At 40.4% G+C, this 21,457-nt stretch overlaps 1 protein-coding gene across 1 annotated transcript in view; it reads right to left on the bottom strand.

The window, feature by feature from the left end:
- grin3a (glutamate receptor, ionotropic, N-methyl-D-aspartate 3A) overlaps positions 1–21,457 on the bottom strand; it is a 46,368-nt gene that overhangs the window by 2,994 nt on the left and 21,917 nt on the right. The window contains exons 3-9 of the mRNA XM_058616553.1: positions 19,602–20,271; positions 18,048–18,431; positions 17,315–17,460; positions 12,974–13,089; positions 11,315–11,466; positions 4,984–5,145; positions 4,790–4,860 (exon numbers count right to left, since the gene is read on the bottom strand). Coding sequence (XP_058472536.1) covers positions 4,790–4,860; positions 4,984–5,145; positions 11,315–11,466; positions 12,974–13,089; positions 17,315–17,460; positions 18,048–18,431; positions 19,602–20,271 — 1,701 coding nt within the window. The remainder of the gene's footprint in view (positions 1–4,789; positions 4,861–4,983; positions 5,146–11,314; positions 11,467–12,973; positions 13,090–17,314; positions 17,461–18,047; positions 18,432–19,601; positions 20,272–21,457) is intronic.

Raw genomic sequence — 21,457 nt, 5'->3', positions numbered from 1 at the left:
ACTACCATTTTTGAAGAAGCAAACGGACCATTTATCAACCAACTAAGAGGTGTTTGTTTAATAAGTGAACCACAGCTTCAATTTATGCAAGGTTTAAAAGAAATAGCCACACAATTCTGAAGTAAATTGGTCACTTTATTAGGTACACCTAGTCATTTCATCAATTTTGTTACGTGTCAGAATTCTGAGGGAAAAAGTCAGAATTATGTGACTAAAGTCAGAATTCTGTGATTAAAGTGAGAATACTGAGGAAAATAATCAGAATTCTAAGATTAAAGTTCGAATTCTGAGATTAAATTCAGAATTCTGAGATTAAATTCAGAATTCTGAGATTAAATTCAGAATTCTGAGGAAAAGTCCGAATTTTTAAGATTAAAGTCAGAATTCTAAGAAAAAAGTCAGAATTCTGAGATTAAAGTCAGAATTCTGAGGAAGAAAGTCAGAATTTTGAGGAAAATAGTCAGAATTCTTAGATTGAAGTCAGAATTCTAAGAAAAAAGTCTGAATTCTAAGAAAAAAGTCTGAATTCTCAGAATTCATGCTGTTTTATTTTATTTACTTTTTTATACGTAATACTCGTCCGTAAAAGACAGTCTCTGAAAACACAACACATCAAACCTTTGATGAGCGTCAGGAGCAGAAGACGACACCAGGTGCTACTCCCGCCACTCTGTTCCGCCCTGTGTACCTAATAAAGTGGTCAGTGAGCGTATACTTCATCTGGAGTTGTTCTCACACCACGGACTATAATTGAAAAGTGATGTACGGCAGTGAAAATAATCCCTACTGTAATAAACGTGTCAATGCGTGAAATATTTTAGTTATTATAACAAGTATAAACAGAGGAATCGATCGCGCTCTCCCGGAACAACATCTCTCCATTTAATATGGCAGTTAAATCATAATTATTGATCTAATAGTAACAACGGATAATCTTGTTTGAGTGTGGTTGTCGGTTAAATCTCTCTCTCCCTCTCTATATAAAAAGACCTCAGCACTTACCACTGGTGCTAAATAACAGGATCTTATTGGCCATCAGGCGAGTGTTTCAGGTTATTACAGAGTCTGCTCTTAATTCTGTCACTGAGACACTTGTCTCACGCCTCTGGGTTCTTTTTATGTTTTTAAACACAGCCACTTGAGAAATGAAATATGATTCTGTAATTAATACGCGGTTTAAACCATTTAATTTGGTCGCCGTGAGCAGGTTCGGTTATGCAATAGTGTGTTTCTATTACACTGATTTATTGCCCTGACTGAGCGTGGATACAGTCGTACTGGAAGAAGTGATAATCAGGGCATGTGTTTTCTTGTAACTGATACAAAGTTGTCATAAAGGTGGCCTAAAGCTGTAGTACAGATCGGTTCTGTACAGTACGTTCTTTAATTTTGCTCATGTTTTTCCTCAGATTGAGCTCCTGGGACTCGTGCCTTCTTGTACACTGTTATATTCGATTCAGGGATGGTCGTTCATCTGCTTTAATAAACTACAATGACCTTTTTGAATCTTGCACCTGGGAAATACTCTGTACTTTACTTTGTTATTTATATTTCTAGCAACTTTTACTTTTACTCCACGACATTTCCTCTAAATGTCTTTGTCGCTCGTTATTACCAAATAAAACTGTCCAGTGGTTTTTGATCTTAATGCAAATATATAATATATGAGGTTTGGTGGCCTGGAGAAACGCCTGAGGGTCTGCATTTGTTCAGTCCACGGCTGGAGAAGGGAGCAAAGCAGAGGCAGAGAATCCTCTGAGAGCAAAATAACTGGTTAACTAGGGAAAAGAAAACTTACTATTGTCTATAAAATGAACCAAAAAAACTAACTGGTCCACGAATTAACAGCTAGAATAGACTGATATTGGTGCACGACAACAATGTTTTCACATGCAGGACATGAGACATTTTTTCAGCATACTGGGACGCGTGAAAGACTTACAACCACTTACAAAACCCTTTGTCACTGTAGTTAAGTACAAAATTCCAGCAGCTGTACTTTACTTTATATTTCTAGCAACTTTTACTTTTATTCCACTACATTTCCTCTAACTCTCTTTGTTACTTCCAAATAAAATCATTTGAAAAATCCAGTTGAAAGACAACTCGCCGTACCACTGAGCCACCATGACTCCTAACTCCTCACTTTTTTTTAATACGTTTACTTCTAAAACTTAAGTACATTTTATATCAGAATAATGACTTTTGATACTGCAGTATCAACTTTCAGACTTTTACTTAAGTAATATTATAAAAAAGTCATTTTCTGGGTAAGATACTCGTACTTTTACTCTAAAAGTATCCCTTTAAGGTACTTTCTACAGGACTGTTTATACTCCACGTGCGTCGTCCCTTCAGAGTGTGGAGCTAAATTGGAGCAGAATATTGCATAACGTCTTCAAATGCTTGCAAAATAAAGTTCCAGTGTTAAAACTGTGTCTCTGCATGGTCTGGTGTTAAAATGACGGTGAAGGTTTATGTAACTAAATGAGAACAAAGAGCGGCTGATTAGGCGTTTGGAAAAACTGTCCCCCCAAAAATGAAGCTTTCATGATTCACTAAGTCCTCTCCTCCCTCCTCTCTGCTCCTGCTGTGACAAACAATACTGTGTAACATCAGCGGGAGATTATTTCCCTCCCGACTCATAATTAGCTTCCATCTCAGTGACCGACAACTCCACTGTGTCTCTGATTAAAAGGCGTCTCTTCACTCGCACTCACACGTTCATCGCCGTCACTTATTCTCACCCTGATAATCTGGCCAAAAACAGGGATTATACAGCATTTTATGCTATTTATTTTATTTTATATCATTTCGATTTATTTTATTTTTTACTTTGTTTTATTTTATTTTATTTATTAAGTTTAGTTTCTTTGTTTTAATTCCAGCAGATCTGATTTTTTGTTTTTAAAATGTAAAAAACAAAACAAAACTTTTTAGGAAACAGTTTTTAAACTAAATCAAATCTGACTATTATTATATTGTTTATTTGTTTAACATTGTACACATTTGTGATTCATTGTAGCTATAGCATATACACGTTTATATATATATATATATATATATATATATACATATATAAAGTAAATATATATATTGTACTTTTCACTTTTTATGCTCTTTTTATTCAGTTTTATTCTAAGTATTTTCATTTCTTTTAAAACAAAAACCTTTTTATTGAATTTTATTGGAATTGTGTCACTGTTTTGTTTTTATTCTGTTCATAAAAGTGTCTCATGAATAAAAGCCTCCACGGTCTTATTTCATTGGCGAACGTCACAGTGATTGTTGATTGGCTCGTTCACAGCCAATCACGTTCGTCCAGGTGAACGGCGGCGCGGACACTTGACTGACTGTGTGTCTCTCTCTCTCTCTAATCTCTGCTTCACCTCTCGGATTATTCACACCAAAACAAAGGATTAAAATGGAGAGATTAAATAAAAGAACCGGATGTCACCGCGTGTTTTCTGATCGTCTGTCATGAAGCCCCTGAAGCTTGTGATTCCACGTGGATGAAAGTTTGGTGTCCACGGAGTCATCTCGTCACAGGCGCCCAGAGGTGAGTGTGTGTGTGTGTGTGTGTGTGTGTGTGCTGTTTTCGCTGAGTCATGCTTTTTTGGCTCAGTTCAATCCTCTGTGTTTTCTGTGTCTGTGTCACAATAACGCGGCTGCTCTGTTTAAGCCGATGATTCAGTTTCATGACGAGCGTGAAGAGTTTGACAGAGTCAGAGTTTCTGCTCACAGCTGAGGATGAGGATGATGATGATGATGAAGCTGCTCAGTTCTAATGTGCACGTGATAAAAAAAAAAGTACATTTAAAATGAAGCAGCAGTTGAGGTTTTTGCTTGTCTTGTTGTTGGAAGTTGTTGTTGCTCTGGACAGCAGGATTGTAACAATTAATCCTTAATTCATTCAAATTAAGTAATATTTATTTTGATAATCTGTGAATTTTCAGTTCATGTTTTAACGCATTTGTGTTGAAATTAACATTTTCTCAAGTATTTTACGCACCAAATGACTAAGAATTATTATTATTATTATTGTTGTTTTTATTATTATTATTAATAATAATTGATAATAATAATAATAACAATAATAATAATGATAGCATTATATCGTCAGGCTCTTCATGAAGCTTCTCGACAAACAAATAAAGCAGACACACACTTGAATTTATTTAAAACACAAACAGACACACAATGACAAACAATAATAAAAAAAATTTGAATGATGATAAAGGTTTGTTTTTTAATACTTGATTTAAAGGAATCTGCTGACTCTGCATGTTCATTAGTTGATTGTGAATGTTAAAATTATTATTTTGTCCACAATTTGCCTACTTGGCCAGGAAATGTTTCAGTGTTTTAATTTGTCTAGTGGCCAAAAATAACACGTGTTCTCCCACAAAAATCATAATTATAGGACTATATACAGCAGTGCTGTTGATCCGTTTTCAGTGGAGTGACTCCTGGGATATTTCTTGCTTGAGGATTTTATTTGTAGCAGTGACGGCAGGACTGAAAAGTTTTGTCCTAAAACTTCATACTTTGTGACTTCTGGTAGATTTTAACGATGACATCAATCCATCATATACGCTCACTATGCTCAATTTAATAATAATAATAATAATAATAATATATATAATATTATATACAGTAATCTTGTGTGAGTCTGTCTGACTTAATTTTGTTCAGGTGTGTTTTTCTTCTCTTACGGTGAAAAGAATCCAGAAGTCACACTCGTATAAGTCTGAATGCTCCAGAGCAGTTTCCGAGTGCCTGAACTCACCTTTTCTCCGGTTTGGTAACAGTTGGCAGTTTGTCATCAGTGAAGACTGAGTTGAGCGCTCGGTGTAATCTCTGCAGAACAAAAAAAGCACGGAAAAAAGTTACTGGTCTGGTGTCTAAAAGTTCTGCTGTCGTTCTTCGGTGCTTTTATTTTGAAATGTCGCACTGTGCTGTGACTTGGCCTCGGTGTCTCACCTGACTCGTGTGCAGCCAGTATTTGTAGCGCGGCTCTTTGACTCTCGGGATGACGAGCTTGTACACGATGTGTTCGGCTATGGTGGTCAACAGAGACAAGGCCACGCCCACACACAGCATCACAAACAGACCCGAGAAATGTTTGATGCCCATCTGCAGCGTCTGGACAGACAGAGACACAGACACAGGGACAGGGAGACAGGGACACAGGGAGACGAAGAGACAAATAGACGGAGACAGAGACAGAGACAGATAGACAGAGACACAGAGAAACGGAGACAGAGACAGGGAGACAAAGAGACAGAGACAGGGTGACACAGAGACAGGTAGACATAGAGACGGAGACACAGAGACAGAGACGGGTAGACAAAAGTTCAGAGAGACGGAGACACAGAGAGACAGGCAGACAAAGAGACAAAAGAGACAGAGACAGGGAGACAAAGAGACAGAGACAGGTAGACAGAAACAAAGAGACAGGGTGACACAGAGACGGAGACAGAGAGACGGAGTCAGGAAGACAAAGAGACAGAGACAAAGGGACAGGGAGAGAGCCCAAGAGGCAGGGAGACAAAGAAAGAGAGGCAGGGAGACAAAGAGACAGACCCAGAGACAAAGAGACGGGGACAAGGAGACAGAGACAAAGAGACAGGGAGAGAGACCAAGAGACGGGGAAAGAGAGACAGGGAGACAAAGAGACAGAGAAAAGGTTTAAGGTGGAAGAATGTAGGACTTATTAAAATGAATTCTATTTATAGAACAATAATCATAATAATGAACGTTTCTTTTATTCTCTGTGTTTGCAAACTACATCATTGACAGTCTTCTGTGGCCGTGATAGTGAAATCTATAGGAGTCTATTTCTGTTTCACTTAAATAAATGAATAAGCGGAGAAGAATATTGGAAGAGTCTGCTCATGCAGCCTTATCTCACTGAAGCAGATGCTTTGCAGTCATGGCATGAAAATTACCCTGAACCCGACACTGTAACGACAGTAAAAGCATGTGGCTCATTTTACAATTGTTGTTGTTGTTGCCAGGGAAACGTGTGTGAACTCCACAGGTGTGTGTCCGACCTCCTGCGAGTCATCGTCGTCATCTCCCTTTGTTTTTAAAGAAAAACCAGCTGCATCAGACAAACGTACTGCATCATTTATTTTCCCCCTCTGACATAATTTCCTCGTAAAGTCACTGTAGCTGCAAATTGAACAAATGGATGTGAGACGAGTTGTGAGAGACTTACAGTCGTCTCAGCGTCAGACGCTCGCTGATGCAAATGAAATATGACGATAAATACGAATACAAAATGGATGATGAGGCAGATTTCTTTTCATTTTATGGTTTAATTATCATCAGCCAAATTTTAATTATATACATAATTAGCATTATGTTCTTAGGAAGTTGATAGATCCAATTAAAGTTGACACATTTCTGTACTGTTTTTATTTAATATTTAGTTATGTCATTTCTACCACTAGGGGTCAAAACAATAACCAAAGACCCAATTTCATGATCCAGTGTGGGATCACGAGCTTCAGCTAACTTCCTGATTAAGTGACTGATCCTCTTAGTCTCTTTTTCCCAAAATTGTTTTGTCTTATGGAACAATTCCTGGCATTTTATTGAGTACAGAGGAGGATAGATTATAATTTTTGTAGATATAGAGCAGGGATGGCCAAAGTCTCGCCCGTGGGCCAATCACGGCCCACAGCTTCAGTTTTATAACATATTATTTATGGCCAGAGACAGACCGGGACAGAAAACCCGGGTCCCGGTCACGTGTCATCCTCGTTGTTATGATATCTGACTCCAGATGTGAAAGAAAGGCAGAATTGTTTTCATTTATTCACTCCTGCGTGGCTTAGATTTGGTTACGTTTTAAAAATGATAATTGTGACAAGGAAAATAAATCGGTGCAGTTGTGTGTAACTTTTACTCGGGAATCTTCACATGATCAAATCTGGCCCTTGTGAACCCTCTTGACCATCATGATAATCAGGGCATCTGGATTTATTTTGGTTTTATGGCTGTAGGCATTGAGTGAGTGTTTTTTCTGCCCCTTTTCCCAAAATCTGTCAGTAATTCAACCGTTTAGGAATTACAACACTGAGAAGTCATGAGCATCAACAATGTGACGCGCTGGTGAATCTTTTGTGGAAGCCCTGAGGTTCTACCGTAATGACAAGTGTAGGGGCGCAGAGCTCTATTTCTCTGCTTTAACGGTATTCATCCACCCATTCGTCTTCCATGGCTTTATCCTTCACATGAGGGTCACGCGGGGGAGGTGCAGTGCCAATCACAGCGGACATAGGGCATCATGTGGGGTAGTTTTTGAATTCTCTAAATGTCACAAATGGTCTAGGAGTTACGGTAATGAGAAGTACATATGCCAAGACGACGGGTCGTTGTTCACCCTGAGGTTGTTAAATGGCGGTAAATGAAAAGGTTGGTTCTTCTGTACAATACTAACCTTCTCTACATAACATATTGACCAAAAACTGACCTGTATTTACTAATTTCGTGCCCTGAAGATAACCCTCTACCCTGCTGTCTCATTCTCGAATTCTCCTCCTGTTTGTGATTTTCGCCCCCCCCCCCATCTTAATTTGCACTTGTTCTTGTCCTGAATGCCTCGGCATAATGAAACCCTGTTTAGACGCGTGTTTATCACACTGTGAGTGCAAGAGTGGTCGTCTTCAAATGCAACATCACACTTTCCCTAATTGAGCACTTGGTGCTGTTGCTCGCAAGAATCTCTCTTGTACTGCAGACGAGAGCGAGCGAAGCACGGCTCGTGATATAGTAGTGGTGGCGACGGTGGCGGCGGCAATGATTACGGTATAAAAGTCCTGCTGGAAAGGAATGGATTCTATTGTGAGTGGCTGAGCTCGTTGTAATGAAATTTCCCGCCGAGTGGTTTGTGGATGATTATTATTGGAAAGTTGGGACGATACAGACGGAACAGTCACATTTAACTGCTGGAGATTCCACTCAGACGAGGAAGATAAAGCTACACCTTTAGAGCGAGACTCTCCTGAACACACACACCGTCCATAATATTGCTCACACTTCCTGTCATCGTCCTGAATAGAACCGCTGTGTTATCTCGCGCTGGAAAAACCAAGCGGGTAATCTGAATAAAAAGTACATTGCACCCAAAAAATCTGCATCCTCCCTTTCTTCATTCACGATCTATTTCACGGTGATGTCACGTTTGCTCCTCTTAATGTTAGCTAATTGAATAATATGTCTTTTTTATTTTTTTGGTTATTGATTTTATTACTTTAATAAGATCAACTTCTTCGGGGTGACAGAGCGCTGGTTGGATGCCAGAGCGAGTTTGGCTGACTCACTCGAAGCAATCCATCAGATACATTCTTTTTTTTTTTGTTTTTCCATCTTTTCCGGATCCTTACTGCTGCTGCTGGTGTAGCAGTCATTCATCAGAATTAAAGATTAGTATAAAAAAAAAAGAGTTGCTGAGCTGGACTGAACTGAGCCAACCTCGTCACTAATTCATACGCGACATGAATTCTCCACTGATGTCGACCGTCAGTGTTCGTTCTGAGGTCCTTTTGTGGGAGAATGTTAACATCTGCCAGGGCAGCCTGTCGCACACTAGAGGATTTTCAAATTTGACTTTTAAAAACGTGGGGAGAGACTACAGACACAACCGACTTTGTCAAAGATTATCAACGTTTTAATCCTGAGAAAAAGCAAAGACTAGACGATCCAGTCCAGACGCACGACCCACACACTTGGGGATTTCAGGGAGGAGATTCCAGGGATTTGGGATCTCGCAGAAACTCGCGTGATTTAACGTGACTTCAGAATGTAAACAGACTGTCGGTGGCGTCGGTTAATAGCTGTTGTGTGTGCGATGTTTTGTGCGGAGAAACGCAAAAAAAAAAAAGCCTGTGGAGGAAGTCATGGCTGAGAAGACAGAATCAACTTGTTCTTTTACAAGTTAAATTAAATAAATGAGTTCTTTATCAGTCCCACGGGGGAAATACCTTCTCTGCATTTAACCCATCCTCTTTTAGAAACCTTCCTAGAATTAGGAGAAGTGGGCTTGGGTTGGGTACCTTTCTCAGGGGTACCCCAGCCCTTTTTTGACCTGGTGGGGACTCGAATTGGCTGCCCCATGTTATGGTTCTAAACAAAATGATGCAATGTCTGTTTCCCGGTCTTCTTGTTCTCATTGGTTATTGCGGGGTTCTGCTCACGTTCTAACTGCTGCTCAGTCGAAGATATTAATTATGGGTTAGGGTTTCCACGATTGTTGGAAGGACCAGATCGGGACCAAAATCCAATTATCCTTTAGTGTCGGGCAGGCTAAAATTATGTAATCCACTTGTTTCATTCTACAGCTTAAATTAGTAATGGCTTTACACTTGGGAGCAAGCACAGCCTCCAGATTAGGGCTGCAACATTTCATTGATGAATAATTGGTTTCTAAATTCTGGTCAAGTGATGGGTCAAAATATCGATTGGGTGATATATTGTCGTCCGTCACTACTATATGTCTCCTCACATTTAATGAGGGGAAACTTGGGTGGAAGTTACCTGGCTGATAAGAGGGAGTTTACAGCAGGATAAAGGTGGAGAAAGCTACGTTAAGAGATGCTCCATCCATGTTCAATCCATAAACTTTTTGACCTTTGTTCTCTGTTTTGTGACTAAATCCCGCACTTTTACCTTTTCATGTTACCGTTTTTGTTTTCTTCAGTTAGACAGATATTGTGATGTATCGCTATATGATCATCTCGCAATGTATTGATTATCACTGAATTGTTGTGATATTATTGGTACCATGGACCATGTATCGCGTCATGAGGAACCCTGCGATTCCCACCCATACAGTAAATTTAATATTTATGTTTGTGGACAAAACACGGATCAACATTTTCTACCATTTTTTGGACCAAATGTCCAAAAAGGAATACAATGAGAAAATTACTGTCAGATTAGTGGATAATTAACATCATTCTTAGTGGCATCCCTCTTCCCAATTTACATAAAACTAGAATATAAAAATAAGCAAATAAGTGGCAAATAAGATTCATTGTCTGAAAGAGAAAAACAGAGATGGAGTAAAATCACAACAGCAGACATTAAAAGAAGCTAATTTAAAATCTGCCAGAGAAGTACAATTGAAAAGTTTAAGTGTAACCATTGCAGAACACCATGCAGCGAGATAAAATCAAAATAGGTTTTTCTGATAGAATCGTGTTTTTCATGTGGGACTTAAATGAAGACACTGACTCAGATGGTCTTATTTTCTAGGGCAGGTCAGTCCAGTCTCCAGGCTGTAATTGCAAAGGAATCTTGAACACAGAGAAGGCCAGTGCCCAAGGATCTCAGGTGAATTAGGGATTAAAGGTTCTAAATCAAATATAATCTGTAGGCCAGGCTATGGAGGGCTTTAAAAAAACGATTTATAGGACATGATTCAAATCAATTCAGGAGCGCCTCCTTTCTTTAGTATTTGGGTTATGCTGCTCACAAATGTGGTCAAAAACATAACAAGCCATTTTCTCGACCAACACATTATTATTTGTTGAAATCCCTGCAACTGCAGTCAGTGTCTTGGTGATTCTCCAGCCTCCTCCAAATCCATGGCACCACAATGGAACACGTCGACTCCTGCGAGACTCATGCGTTGGTGATTTACATTTACTCGCCGGGCACTTAGACGACGCTGTCATTCAAAGGCACACGCCATGAGTGCTTCCTAATTAGATGGGGGTTATATTGGCTGTTGCGCCTCAGCTAAGAAAATAAATAATGGAGGGAGTAAAGACGGAGGAAGAATATGGGCCAGAGGACGAGGAGAGCGAGGAGAGCGAGGAGAGCGAAGCTACTTTTCAATTCAGGCTGGGAAATGTGGAGAGCGTTGAGTCCATACTGAGCAAGGAGACACATTTGGGGATTTCAAAGTCACAGCTGGGTTTTGAGAGTGTACGGCTGCTAAGAGAGCTAAGTGCTTTGCAATAGCAGTGCAGCACGGATGGACCATGGGGCCTGAAGTGCTTAGGTGTTGTGATGTTATGGGGGCACAGCTTGGTTAGCTACTCAGGGGTCAGGGGCACAGGGCCCGACTTACAAGGGAGCAATTACATGGAGGTGGTGGAGGTAGTGCCCGTGCAAGTTCTGAGAGGATGGAGCCAGAAAATGATGAAATAAGGATGAAATAATCTTTGGTGATTTGAAGGACTTTGGACAAAAATACTAGATAAGATAAGATAGTCCTTTATTAGTCCCGCAGTTGGCGAATGTACGTTCCATTTTTAATGAAGCGTGTTTTGAAATGTCCCGGTGGTGCCGGCCTTACCTCGGTCACAGCGAAGCTGCGCTTCCCGCAGGGCACGACCTTGTACCATTTGTCGTGCAGCATGTCCATGAAGCCGTCTGACTTGTACTGGCTAACAAACTCGGAGAAGTTGGAGGTGAGCGGCGAGTTCTGCGGGAGGCCAATGCCGTAGCCTGGTGGACACACCATGGGGAGACAAAAAATTATCGTCAAACCAAGAATAAGGGGCCGTTCACATGATATGTCTTTTGTGTGCACAAATTCATTTATTCATTGATCTTCTACCGCTTTATCCTCCACATGAGGGGTCACTGGTGCCAATCCCAGTTGACATTGCGCAAAAGGTGGGGTACACCATGGACAGGTCTCCAGTCCATCAAAGGGCCACACATAGAGACAAACAACCGTTCACTCTCATGGTCAATTTAGATTTTCCAATTGACCAAATCCCCAAATCTGCATGTTTTTGGACTTTGGGAAGAAAGTCCATAAGACAAGGAGAACCCGGGTCTTCCTGTTGCAAAGGCAAGAGTGCTAACCCCTACACCAACCATGTGACCCGTGCACAAATTGGATGTGCTGTCTTCTTTTAGGGCTGTGTACTTGTACAACCTTTTGATACGATACGTATCACAATTCAGAGGCGATGATATGATACGTGAGCATATGATACTGTCATCATAGCGTTTGCTGCCTTATGGATTTAGTAATATCTGAATCAATACATGCATCCGCAATCATGATATTCTTTTGGCCCAGTCCTATTGTTTTTCTTGGTGCGTTCACATTGCAACGCAGCTCGTTTCCATCAGAGCATGGTGTGATACTTGGGCCAAAGAATTTACATCAAACCAGTGTTTGCGCATTCTGAAATGAGATTTTCGAAGCTCACACCACCCAGATGGAAACCTTGAATCAAGGCTGCTTTGACGCAAATGCGATGCTGGTAACCCATCGTCTGTTTTTATGTTGTTCTCCCAGTTTCTGTGTTACTTAAAACAGTTTAACTGCAACAACTTCACGGACCTTTCAGCAGCTCCCTGGTTTTTGTTGCTTAGAAACAACAGATGCAACGGGAGTGACACCCCAAAGTACCTTGGTTTTACAAACACGGTTGGTTTAAATGCTGCATGTGAAAGGTCCCTTAGAAAAATCTCTGCGTAAGGTGAAATAATTTTTTTCTTTGGTTCAGTTCATATCTCAGATCGTCGCAGCGTGACCCATTCAACGGAGCTCTGGCCATTTACAGGAGAAACCTGCCTTGGTGGGGAAACTCACTCTCCGATTGATTTGAATTCTGTCCTGGAGGCTTTAAAGGTGCATTAAGTAATTAACAACACTGCTGGAAACTGGCACTGTGCTGGCCCATAATGGAAGAAACCACCATGGGAAGATTTCTCAGAGAAAAGAAGACGCTGCTTCCTAAATGGACCGAAGATTAACAGTGGAGAGAAGTGAGCTTTTCAAAGGCAGATTGATATTGTTAGAGTTAAGGCATTAAGGCAAACATTTGCTATGGAAGAATACACACTGATGTTTTCCTGACGCTGGAGACATTTCTACTTTTAATCAAAAAGCAATCAACCCCCTATCTGTGTCATTAAAGAAATGACCATTAAAACATAATTTTATGTCCTGAACGAGCAATAATGTGTTGTAAAAGACGCTTCCGAGTGTTACCTTCTATTGCAAACGGTTTTCCAACGGTCAGAGTTTTACAGTCGGCGTCGATGGAGACCTCGTAGTCCAGCAGAGCTTTGTCCATGATGAATGCGTCCAGTCTCTGAGGGTCAGCCCTGGAAAGACAATGCAAGGGAAAACGAAGTTGTAACAGACACAAAATGGAGGGACTTTCTTTATTCCTTTGAACCGTAAAGGTGTTTCTCATGTAAGTAAAGGATGATCAATATAATATCAGTGGCAAACGGCACTAACTAAAATCTGTACCTTGTGGGAATAAGCCACAGGAACATGTGCACATTTCTCATAATGAGCCTTTAACATTCACATGAAAAATTAACCTTTAACAGCCTGCGAGACTTAAACTTTAAAAGAACCTTTACTCACTGCTGTCTTTACTCCTGGGCTTCTAACTTTAAAAGACTTATTTTATACATATTTCTCGGCTTTTATCCTCTCTTCACTCGTGTCCTTGTGCTTTTCACACTCCATACACGCAACACACACACACAAATTGGGAAACTGAATAAGGCATGAAAGTCGAATGAGAACAATTTACTTTTGCTTTGCGGGCATTTTTTTTTAAGAGCCTTTCAGATGAACGGCGTTCAACAATCACTGGGAATTTATATGTAAACAAAACTCTCTCAACCTTTTGACTTACCTGCACCTATAATTTATTTTTTGGCCTGTATCTTGTTTTTTTTTTCTTTCTTTCTCTCAGTTCATTTGTATTCAACATTTCTTCTTGCTGCAGGCCTTTATACAGAGGTGAGATATTAAGCCTCGACACTGTGTGAGGTTTACAAATCAGCCACCTTAAATGTTTTTAAAGCCTTCTGTGACACAAAGGCTACAAATAATGTACTTTTTATGTTTTTTGTTCTTTTTTTTTTTATCAAGGACGTTGATATAAATTCACCACCAGCTCCTCTACCCACGAGTTGCAAGTGTTCGGTCAAATTAGCTTGTAGCTTGTGTGTGTCCTTGGACTTTCCATCAAAAGCACTGTATATATTTTATGATCTGCAAAACCCTGACATCAACCTGTTAACTAACCCATAAAATGAATACACAATGCTTACTTTTCTGTATCACACTCCCGCGGTGATGCTTGTAAATTCAATGCGGTGGCATCTCAGTGGCGTAAATGGAAAACACCGCCACCGCTGCTGCTGCTGTCGTCAGCAGAATTTTGTAGCGCGGCTTTATTGTATTTTATATGAGGCGAAACTTTGGACTTGATCAGGGGAAAAGTCTTTATCGTGACAGATGACCTGTGAATTAAGCTTTGTGTTCGGGGTTGAGCTACAGTCGTGTGAAACGTCTCCACAAATGAGACGTTACTCGACAGGAGTGGAAGAGCAGCATTTTCAAACATCTCCTGCTTCCAGTCACCACTCCACACTCTCTCTCCACAAAAGGCTCTAATTTAGTGCAGACAACCTGCAGTCGGTTGGTTCGAGCAAGTCTCTAGTCGCTCAAAGTGAATATATTGATCTTAACTTTTCAACTTTTCAGTGATTTTCTTTGGCTGTCACTGATGTTGAAAGATGGATTCTCCTGCAAAATATGATTTAGATCACTGTGACATAACCTGATTTATAGAGAAGCTGTACACAATGAGATGTTCTCAAATTCACCCTAAAATCTAATTTTATCATTTAAACACTATGCCAATGCTGCACAAAATTAAAAGTTAAATATTCTACAGAAATGCTGCTGCACGTGTTGTTTTCTTCACATGAAACACAACCGTTTCCTAAACCTATTATATAGGGAACAGGTTTTTAAAGATGGCCACGCTGTGTTACAGTACATTTCACTATATAAATCATGGTGATAGCAAATTTGTGCAAAGTATAATTTTTTTAAAGCCTTTTCTGTAACACTGACACTGTATTTCTATAGAAATGTACTGCTAAAAAATACTGTCAACTTTCAATTTACTATAAATGAACCCAGTAATTATTATTGTAGTACAATTATACCCAGGACACTGCACTGTACTATAAATATACATACCGCACTCGTGGCTGTTAACTTACGGTAAAAGTTCTGTCAAATATTTTAAATTTTGAAAAGATATTCTATCTTTGGCAAATGAATCACAACTTACTTTTATGCACGTTATTTAAAACATGTACATACAACAAACACTTGGAACGAGTCCAACTGGAAATGATCTATGGGTATTTTGCAACTCAAGTAAGTGTTCGTGAGGTTAAGATTATGGCTAAAGAAATACAGGATTAGGCAGTAAATTACAGACAATATCATACAAAAATGAACACCTCCCGTGGTATCGTGTGTAAAAGTCTAACATGGGGGTTAAACCTGTGTGGACCACACCAAAATAAAATGCTTTAACCATTAATCAAACTTCTGGTGAAAACCTCACTGAAGCTGCTTGATGACGACACACCCAAAGTACCAGATTGCTGGTACTAAAACTACCACTAGGGGCGCCTATTTTAAAAAAAATCTACCTGGGTCTTAATTCCTGCATATGACCCATAACAACACTTAAATTAAAGACAGTTTCTGTTTCTGCACCAGAGTCATCCAATCATATTGTAGCGTGATTCACGTTACACACACGTGGCACTCTGGGTAATTTGTAGCTAATGTCAGATCCCTGTCGGACGTAAAACCCCCTGAACGCCGTGTTCACACTCGCATTGTCGCCTCGCTTGTTTGAAGTCCTGTTCATTTTCCCACAGATGACATTTGAGCTTGAAAACTCCAATCAGCACTTACACAAGCTCAGTAAAACCAAATCTTGCTTCCTCCATTTAAACTGTGTCATACCCTGCCGAGACCCAACGTTCCAGCTGCCTTCTCACACAATATTCGCGCTTTGCTCCACGGTGGGGGGTGGACGCCGGTTGAATGGCGAAGCAGCTTAGGATGACAGTGGTGGTAGGGTGAGGGTGAGGAGGAGGAGGAGGAGGAGGAGGAGGAGGGTGAGGGTGAGGGTGAGGGTGAGGAGGAGGAGGAGGAGGAGGGGAGTGACATCTGAATGTGAACAGGCTGACCAGCAGTGGGGAACAACAGTAGTAGAGGCCAAGATGACAGGAGATGATACAGTATGTTTTCTTTTTTCCATATTTTTCAGCAAGTGATTCCCACAGAGTTTTGATGATCTGTGGTGGTAGCTGCCTGTGCTACACACACACACACACACAGCTCTATAAGAGATCCTTTTTTGTCTTCAATCATTCAATCATCTTCTGCCGCTTTATCCTCCACATGAGGGTCGCTGGTGCCAATCCCATCTGACGCACTGTATGGCGAAAGGTGGGGTACACCCTGGACATGTCACCAGTCCATCACAGGTCCACATCACACTCATGGTCAATTTAGAGTGTCCAATTTGTCCCCACATCTGTATGTTTTTGGACTGCATTTGAGATAAATGTATATGTGTGTATATGTATGTATGTATGTATATATATATATATATATATATATGTATGTATATATATATATACATATGTATATATATATATATATATATATATATATATATATATATATATATATATATATACATATGTGTATATACATATATATATATTTATAGGTATATATATATAGGTGTGTGTATATATATATATATATGTATATATATATATATATATATATATATATGTATATATATATATATATATATATATGTGTATATATATTCTTTTTTCCAGTTCATTATGAGGATGTGGCAGTAAAAAAACAAGGTAATCAATGGGAGAAGCTGCTTTGCGACTACTGGGTATACAGTATTGGATAAATGACTAGGGATGGTTAATCAAGGGCAGGGATTCAGTTGAGACTGGTTCCACATTGCTCAGCACCAGGCGGTCAATAAGCGTCTAGACAAAAAAAATGCTATCGATATTTCACATTTATTAACTGATTCCCAGTGCTAATCCTCCATGTAGCCTGATAGCTACGATGCTAATGACTGAAGCTAACACTCCTTAAAGTTAATGTGTAGCTTCTTATGGTAATTTAAAATGGCCGTCACAGGGATGCCGATGTATGTTTTTTAAAGATTTGCAATCCTTCACTACAGTGAAATCCATCGCTTTTTTAAAAATAAATAAAAGAGCTTGCCCTCTAATGCTGAGTTAAGACGTACTTGCTTCCTCAACAGTTTTCCATCACTGTGTTCAGGCGTTCTCACAAAGTTATAGTATTGATAAGAGTATTTTAGGCATCACTATCCATATTGATAGTATATTGACATTACCCATCCTTTCAAATGACAAGGGAATTTGGTTTAATGAAGTGCCATTTGTGCAAATTAATCTTTAGTGTGTGTGCTGTACGACGTCTTACTTGAGATGATGAATGCCATCTGGTGTTGCCGGGACGTTGTATCTCCTCATGTATTCGTGCATCTCGGGGAAACTGTTCCTGACGTAGTCTTCTGCGCTGCTTTCTTTCACTGTGGCAAATCGGAATCCCTGAGAGGGATGGTGCAACTGCAGGAAGGAAGAGGGAGAGAAAGAAAGACTCAGGGGATTCTGCTAAAATACCCACATAAGCAGTAATATTGCTCAATAATGATTTTCAATATGTAGGTTTTTTCCCCTCTTTTTTGCAGTTAAAATTGCCAGATGCAGGAAGAGTGTCTTTTCTTTTTTGTTCTCATTCCTGCATTTTTGTGATTCAAAGAGTTGGTGAGTTGGCAAAAAAGAAAATGATTTCCTTGCCTCACTTGCTCTGTAATAAGTTGGTTTATGTCGACTGTAGAGATACCAGCATTTCTGGTCAATAGCTGAACTGATGCTCTTTTAAAGTGGATAAATCATTATGAACTCAGCCATGTCTGTCTGCAATGTAGAAATGTCAAAAGTCTCTGACATTTAAATACTCAAGACAAATGAAACTAAATATCTGAAGTTTAATTCTCTGAAATATCTGCTCCATCGTGGCTGTATTTGTCCAAATGCAACCCATCAAATATCATCAGACTCTGATTCTTTTATATAATAAGTGACATAAGTTCTATTACTTTCTTTGTCCCACCCACAATAATCAAATGTTGGTGTAGTCTGGCCTTTTATACCTTTGGGTCATGAATCCCAGAAAGTTGCTCGTAGGTCTTCTCCCCGACCATAACTGCAGCGAGGTTAGCGGTGTAGGTGGACAGGCAGAAGAGGCAGAAGATGGCCCACAGGTTCATCAGCAGACGACCCGTCCAGCACTTGGGTGTCTTGATGGCCACCGTCCTCCCGAAGAGGATGGCATAGCAAACGTTGAGCGCCGACGAGAAGGAGAAAACCCGGTCGCGGTTGCGCCCGCGTGGCGTCATGCCAAACGGGCTGTGCCACTCGTAGAGGGTGAGGAAGATGGCGGTGACATGGAGCGCGACGAAGATGCCGAGCCACATGGACCAGTGGAGCGGCCACATGAAGGCCCCGATGGGTGCGGCGGTGTCACGGGTGCGAACCTGGGCCCGGGGGCACAGGATTGAACAACTTACACAATAAATCATATGTAGTTCAAATTTAACATTGAGTTGTCTTATTCTCACTTTTTAAATGTAGGTGTTAGGGGTGGGAGACAAATTATGGGATGGAAAGAAATAAACTGGGACTAGGCAATATGGGCAATATGAATCCTTGCATTACCCTGTTTCATATGCTAGTAAATCTGTCTCACCACATTTTGAAAATTTAAAAAGCCTTAAAATTTAAAATGATAATGAATGAATTCACATCCAAAATTTCAAGGTAACAAAAGTTTCAGATTCATCGTCCGAGATACCAAGGATAAGCATTTGATTTTGGCTCCAACTGGATCAATATTTAGTTATTACACATCGTTAGTGTTGGCAGACATGGAGTCGCTGCTTATCCTTGATATATTGAATGCTCTTTACCTTGAAATTTGAGATGTAAATGTGTCCTTTTCAATTTAGGCACATTCAATTCATATTGTTATTTGAATACGTTAAAACCCTGAATTATTAACCCTGAATTATTTTCACAGCTTAAACTAAAAGTGACAATCAGATACGGAAATTCTAAAGAATATGAATCAAGACGGTGAAAATACATCATTTCCATGCAAAAAAAAACGGCAATGCTACAGATTTAAACTCATAGCTTCCATAGTTGCATATTAACACTAAAGCTACACTCTTTAACCTTTTCTCAATGGATTAAAATAAAAATAAAACAGTTGATCAAAGCTAAATCAACTGCACATGCACCTCGAGAGGAGAAGAGGAGAGAGAGGGATTACCAATATCACAATGCTTGTCCAATATAATGCAAAGAGCTGGTAATAATTGCAGAGAAATCGTTGCCCCACAAAGCTGCACACACGTCTGTATCCCCCTAAATGAAGAATTACATTTGCTCATGGTTCTCAACAACCATCTGATTTATTGTAGAGAATAGGTCCCTATGCTATTTACCGTCTTGTCCTATGTATTAAAAAATGGAAAAGGGGAAAAAAAAGGGTTCACAGTAATAAACCGATTTTTACACTGACTGACCATACCAAGTGGAAAGTGTTAAGGTGAGGTCAATGACAAAGCAGAGAGGGATTGACCAGAGAGGAGTAGGAGTAAGAAGAATCTGTATATAATGATGAGAAAAATGGCAGCACTCACCAGAATCCCCAGGCTGGTGGAGAAGAAGGGCGAGGTGAAGTCGATGACTTGGCTCCTGGCCGAATTAATGCTAAAAGATGTCACCGCTAAGTGGGCAGCTCCGCTGAGCAAGTCCCCCACCAACCCTGTCCAGCGACCATTCTTGAACCCGCCGTATTTCCCATCGCCGACAATATAGAGGTCAAAGGTGAAGCCCATGTCCTCGGCCAGCTTCTCCAGCAGGTCGATGCAGTATCCGTAACAACACTTCTTCAAGTCAGTGGGAACAGATCCATTGTGTCCCGCAAGGTTCTGGAAAAGTCCTTTCAAAACGGACGTTTCATTAGTGAGCGGATCGAGGCACAGCTGGCCCGCGGGACACAGTCCGTCCCCGTCCACATCTCGGGTGAAGACAAATGGGTGCTCCACGAGTGTCACCACCCGCATGTGCAGCCGGGCGGATCGGCGCCAGTCGCCGCCGCTTCCAGAACCTGAATGGTTTGGCCAGGCCCTTTGGTCCATCAGAACTTTGCCCCTGCGCCAGCGTCCCAGGCGGGTCCAGGTTGGCTGGCCTAGAGGGTCCAGCTGGAGCGACCAGATGTAATGATGCGCCTCTGAGATGATGTTCTGGCTGTGGCTCTCTGTGGATATGAAGCCGCTGTGGCCTTCAAATGATGTGTTGGACAGAAATCTGGGGATTGATGGGGAAAGAAAGGGAGAGGATTTAGAGGAGAAAGAAGACAAGTATGTTGTTATGTTTCATAAAAAACAAAGAGCAAAAAATGATCTTTTGAGACCATATTATCTTTAGAAATTTGGGGTCCAGATCTACAGGGCCCTTGCGAACTTCAATCTATTTAGCCATCACATATCAGAAAGGATGTCCTTCTTTATTTTCCGTACATAGTGAGCTTCAGTTTCAAAATGCTAATTGCACGTACTGCCTCGTTTGTCCATTTTGCTTGCCGTAGAAACATGCTAGAACAAGATAACAGTCTGCATAAACCAAGGCCCTTGCTTAAGCTACTCATAAAAAGGCTTATTCCAAGGCTATGAAGACCACATTTTTATTTTCAGGGTTTATACTCTTATATAAACAGGAAGTATACCTAGTTTCTGCCAATAAACCCTCTGTGTTACACACTGGAACTTTAAGCAACACGTTGCCCACCTGTGGATAAATGTATTAGTACAGGCGATCCTGTTTGTAAAATAAATCAAAAAGTCTATCGTTAAGACCAATACATGTGGTGGAATTTAACAAGTAGTTGTTAAAATAAGTTAAACGTTAGGAAAAGTTAGGTTTAAACCTTTCTTCTTTCACACCCTTCAGTCTCATTTCTCTACAGAGAGAAAAGACATTTGACCAGTATCTGAAATAACTGCACAATGACCCTCAGTGTGTGATCCATTCTGACGTTTGATGCTAACACCTGATCCCTCACTTCAATCCTCGTGTTTTTCACTTCCTGACAAAGATTTCCAATCTGTGTCCATACACAAGATAAACTTGACGATTCATGTTTGACACTGAACATGTCTTTCACATCCACGGTCCTCTGCTGCTGCTGCTGCTGCTGCTGCTGATGATGACGGTTTTGAGTCAAGATTGTTCTGTGAAAGACACTATTCAAGCCACAGGAAGGTCTGTTATGTCCACTATTGTGGACTGAGTTTAAAAAGTTGGATGTAACGGTTCGTGCTCGTGCTCGTGCTTCAAATGCGGTTGAAAAACAGCGAGGTGAAGGTTGTGGTTGTGTAAAAAAAATGAAAGGTCACTGCTGATGGGAGTGGAGCAGCTGCACACGTTCTAGCCGGGAGATAAAGCGGTGGACCATGGTGACCTGTGCCTGTCCTTGTGTGCACAGACATTTAGT

Source organism: Solea solea, chromosome 19 (assembly GCF_958295425.1).
Source record: "Solea solea chromosome 19, fSolSol10.1, whole genome shotgun sequence".
Lineage (NCBI taxonomy): Eukaryota > Metazoa > Chordata > Actinopteri > Pleuronectiformes > Soleidae > Solea > Solea solea.
This window is presented reverse-complemented; position numbering and strand designations above follow the sequence as displayed.